The sequence below is a fragment of the Myotis davidii genome, unplaced genomic scaffold (genome assembly GCF_000327345.1).
Source record: "Myotis davidii unplaced genomic scaffold, ASM32734v1 scaffold710, whole genome shotgun sequence".
NCBI lineage: Eukaryota > Metazoa > Chordata > Mammalia > Chiroptera > Vespertilionidae > Myotis > Myotis davidii.
The window spans coordinates 1,320,708-1,325,390 of NW_006284328.1; the positions used below are offsets into that span (position 1 = coordinate 1,320,708).

The window sequence follows — 4,683 nt, forward strand, 5'->3', positions numbered from 1 at the left end:
ACTACATCCACTCCGGGCTTGTACTCTCGTTCACCCTCAACTCCTTGAACTCCTCCAAGAGGAAGCCCCTCAAGTCCATAAAGATGGAGAATCCGGCTGAGAAACTGGCAGAGAAGAAACCTCAGGAGCCAGCACCGTCCGTCATTAAGTTTGTCACCACGCCTTCCAAAAAGCCACCGGTTGAACCCGTGGCTGCCACCGTTTCAACCGGCGCCAGTATTTCCCCGTCTTCGGAAGACACTCTCCAAGCGCTGGAGACGCTGGCTTCCCCCAAGCTGCCCTCCCTGGAAGCCCCGGCCTCGGCCTGCAGTGTGGCCACCGCGTTTCCCACCACCCCTGTCCCGTCCCCTTCCTTCCGGGAGCCTCCCAGGACACCCTCCCCGCCGCCCAGCTCCAACCCGGACATCGACACGGACATCGACTCTGTGGGGCTGCCAGAGAGCTTGGCCCTGGAGCCCAAGGACCAGGACTCGGCCTTGCCGGGGAAGGACAAAGCCAACGGCTCGTCCAGATCCAAGAAGCCCAAGGGGCTGGAGCTGGCCCCCATCCTCCTGATCACGGGCAGCGACCCCAGCCCCCTGGGGATCCTGAGCCCCTCGCTCCCCACAGCGTCTCTCACGCCAGCACTGTTCTCACAGGTAGCTAGCGCTTTCTCTCTCTCTCTCTCTCTCTCTCTCTCTCTCTCGCCACTGTTGTTTGCATGTACTCGCCTTCCCGAACAAACCCAGATTTATAACCTCGAGTGTTCATTCTGCTGCTTAGGTTTTTAAATGACCCCATGAAAGTCACCCCCAGTCCCTTAGTTCAGTTAGGATCTCTCTCTCTCTCTCACTTTCTCTCTCCCTCTCTCTCTCTCATATATAAATCTTATTAAAAACAAACAAGGATAATCTCAACTGGCTTAAGTGCAACACTTAAATGGATGGCTCACTCACAGACCTTCTCATTATTGAGGAGAAACTCGGTGCGTGACTCAGTGACCCGTTCTTTTCCATCCCTGAATTCAGATCGGTTTTCCCGTTTGAGAAAGACCCTACAGAAGATAGGATAGAAAATATTTTGACCTTTATCTTAAGTTGTAAAAAGTAATTTCTGAGTGTTTCCTCGTGATGGAATTTCAGACTCGGAGAGATTTCTGGCGAATAGGACAGTATTTGGGTCCAGGGCTATTGTGGCATCATTGCCAGGACAGAGCGGAACCCCGACGTGCCCCTCGGTGAACGCTGTGCTTTGTGTGTTGCAGACGCCCATCTTACTGACCCCCAGCCCCCTGCTCTCCAGCATCCACTTCTGGAGCACCCTGAGCCCCGTCGCTCCCCTCAGCCCGGCCAGACTGCAAGGTGCTAACACGCTTTTCCAGGTAAATGGCGGGACGCCCGTCTCTCGTCAGGGGCCGTGGGAAATGAAGGGAGAGGCGGACACACAGGACCCCCCTCTCCGGGTGAAGCGTTATAAAACTTCTGTTTAAGAAGTCCTCTTTAGTTTTGGTTTTGAATTTCTAAGTGTTAATTTCCTAGCCGGCAAACAGTTCAGATAAATATTCACAGGAAAGTCTCCTTTTCGTCGTTGACCATTTACACGCACTGGAGTTAGACCAAGAACTGTTCAACGCTGGAGTAGATTTTGAGACCACCCAGTTGTTTTTTTTTGTCATTTTTAAACTGTAGAAATCCTCTTTTATTAGGAAAAATATGTATGCACATCTGTATTCATACAAACACACATATACATATGTGGAGGGGGTTTCTGGACGTATGTTTCCCCTTTTAACTGAGGATGAAAGAAATCGAGGAAACTCTTGAGAATAGTATATTAATTACTCCATTTCCCCCTCAGAATATATATATTCATCAACATTTTAAATACATGTTTTCAAATGACTGTTGTGTTATCTCTTAAGCAGGACCTTAGGAAACGTCTCACAGCTTTTAATGGTTATTTTGCCCAGAGCATCTAGACCTTATAACTAGTAGGCTTTCTTACGCTTGATTCATTTACTATTGGGGGCACTCCCTGGAGGATTGTCTTATGTTTCTGTGATCCAGCTCTTCACTAGTTCTTTTGAAAATGAAATGTTAAAGAAGAAAATAAGTTAAAAACACTTCTACTTCTGGATTTTTTGACAAAGAGTTCTAAATTCATGAGTAGAAAATGTTGAGAATCTTCCTTGTTTCATTTTTCTTTGCCTCTCGCAAACCGGTGATTGCGTGATAGAGGGATCTGAGACCTTAAGCAAAGTCGTGCTCAGGTAGCTTCGGCCTAGAATCTCCCTCTAGAATTGGCCTCAGAACGAATGGTGGGGACCCCTTTTCTGCGATGAGCACGCGATAGCTACTTGCACCAGTTCTAAGTAGAGCTAGCCGGTGGGTCTCTCTTTCTGGACTTCTTTTTGACAGCCTGCTGTTTGCTTGCACTTGAATACACTCTGAGGGCACACTGTGACTTACCGACCTTTCTAAAACCCTCATCTGTAGTTAAATGCCATCCCGTGCACCTTAGGATAGGAGGAAAGGTGTAGGTTTGTGCTTTGCATTCCATCAGGGCAAGGTGGAGAGTATTAATATTGAACATTCTTTTTATTTTTAATTTTTATTTCAGAGAGGAAGGGAGAGGGAGAGAGAGAGAGAGAAACATCAGTGATGAGAGAGAATCACTGATCGGCTACCTCCTGCACGCACCATAACCCAGGCCTGTGCCCTGGCCGGAACCGAACCGCCACCTCCTGGTTCATAGATCGACGCTCAACCACTGAGCGATGCCAGCTGGGCAGCATTCTTTTCTTTAAAGTTTTGTCATGACATCATATTTTCTCATGATAAACAGTTACCGCCTTTGTCCTGTGAGCCACTGCTGGTGGCTGTCATGTTCTGGCTCAGGAAACATAGAAGGGACAGAAAGTGAACGTTCGGTTGAGTCCAAGGATGATGATGTGTTTTCTTTTCTTTTTCAGTTTCCTTCTGTTCTGAACAGTCATGGGCCGTTCACTCTGTCTGGCCTGGATGGACCTTCCACCCCCGGCCCTTTTTCCCCAGATCTGCAGAAGACATAACCGATGCACTTGCAGAAAGAGAACCAAGGAACCAAGGATCAGAGGGACACGCCGCGTGACTGCCTTTGCCTTGAGTGACGGATGGTTCCACGTGCTGGTAATAGACTGTGGTGACTGTTGCTATTCCCATCGAAATGCCTTGTTAGGATTCCCTTCCAGGAAGACTCACGTTGGACTGTGCTTGAAAATGCCTTAATTGGAGTCTGAACTCCACCTCCCTCTTTTTCCTTCTCTTATTTTTCTAACAAATACTTGAGCTTTGTGTTAAGGAAATTTTTGGTGGGGTTTAGCCGCTAGCTATGTTTTGCAAGAACAGCTAAGAACAAAGTTATTCCTTCTGCCTTATTGGGACCCTTTGGTCAGAAAAAAAAAATTACGCTTTGAGCATATTATTTAAAGAAACATGAGTTAAGTGAAATTGGCCGTATCGCTAAGAGCAAGTGTGCTTTGTTGGATAACGAGAAGTGAGCTGTGCATAAGCAGGAGAGGAAAAGGAGTGATTTCTGGTCACTCGGAGGAAGACTGGAGCAGTGCTCTGGGGGTGGTTCTGTCTATGTTGCTGTGTATCTAACCTACGGAAAGCAGCTCTGCAAAGACGCATCCTACTTACATTTGTTTAAGAGGGTCTCTCAGCCATACATATGTGTGATCTTGTCCTGTCTACAGAGCATGGAGCTAGTCCATTTTAATGGAGGGAGATTTTTAAACCTGGGGTGAGAATAGGGGACCCCATCTCTCGCACAGAAAAGCGGGCTGCTCGCTGGGTGTTAGAGTTCCTCATCCACGGGCGACAGCGTGGTGAATGACCGCTTCCAGGAGAATAAGCCCGGGCTTTGAAATTGAGAGGCGTCCCGGAGTAACAGATTCAGTTGAAGAACTTGAAACAACGAGTGGCTTTTCCCAGTTAGAGGATGCATACCAGCATGAAGGACCCTTTCTCTTTCCTGGTCGTTGTACCTCATTTTCCGCTGTATGTAGCTCTTCTTTCAAATGTAAGTTTGGGAGAGGCCGTGATAGTTTTGAGGATGCAATTAAGAAGATGAAAAGCCTCAGATCTGTAGGGAGGTAAAGGTGTGCTGATGTCTTTGAATGTTTCTTTTTAAATTAGGGAGGAGCAGAATTCCTTTGGGAATTCTCCTGCATAGGAATTAGATGGTTCCTATTAGTAGTGAAAACTGTGAGCCCTACAGTACCCACCAGTCTCTGCAGTACCAAATGTATAAAATACTACTTTATGTAATCAATGCCAGCTTTGTTGATCCCCCAGACTGAATCGATACCAACGTCTCAGTGGAATCTTTTGAAAATCTTGGCTTTAAAGTCCAGGATTCGATAGTATAGGCGGCCACCGCCTCCGTTCCCCACACCCCACCCACTCTGTCCATTAAACTATTCTTTTAACCCTAGAAACAGTTCCTATAGTTCAATCGCAGGAACTAAGTGGAATGAGGGAATAAGGAATTGAGGGCTCAAAGGGACCCTGATCCAAACCAGCACCTCCCAGGTGTGCAGTCTGTACGTGCGTTTCCACCCAGGGAGGAGCAGCGCTCCTGTGAGACGGCTGTGCTAGTGCAATGGTAGCGGGGGGACAGTGTTCAGGGAGCCGCCTTTGCATTCGGAGCATAGGAGACCCA

At 47.7% G+C, this 4,683-nt stretch overlaps 1 protein-coding gene across 1 annotated transcript in view; it reads left to right on the forward strand.

Annotated features, from left to right (window-relative positions):
- ELK4 (ELK4, ETS-domain protein (SRF accessory protein 1)) overlaps positions 1 to 4,453 on the forward strand; it is a 6,648-nt gene extending 2,195 nt beyond the window's left edge. The window contains 3 exon segments of the mRNA XM_006754400.2: positions 1 to 638; positions 1,244 to 1,360; positions 2,951 to 4,453. The exon segment at positions 1 to 638 is cut by the window's left edge and continues 45 nt beyond it. Of these exon segments, the coding sequence (XP_006754463.1) occupies positions 1 to 638; positions 1,244 to 1,360; positions 2,951 to 3,049 (854 nt within the window). The 3' untranslated portion in view covers positions 3,050 to 4,453.
- The last annotated feature ends 230 nt before the right edge of the window (positions 4,454 to 4,683 follow it).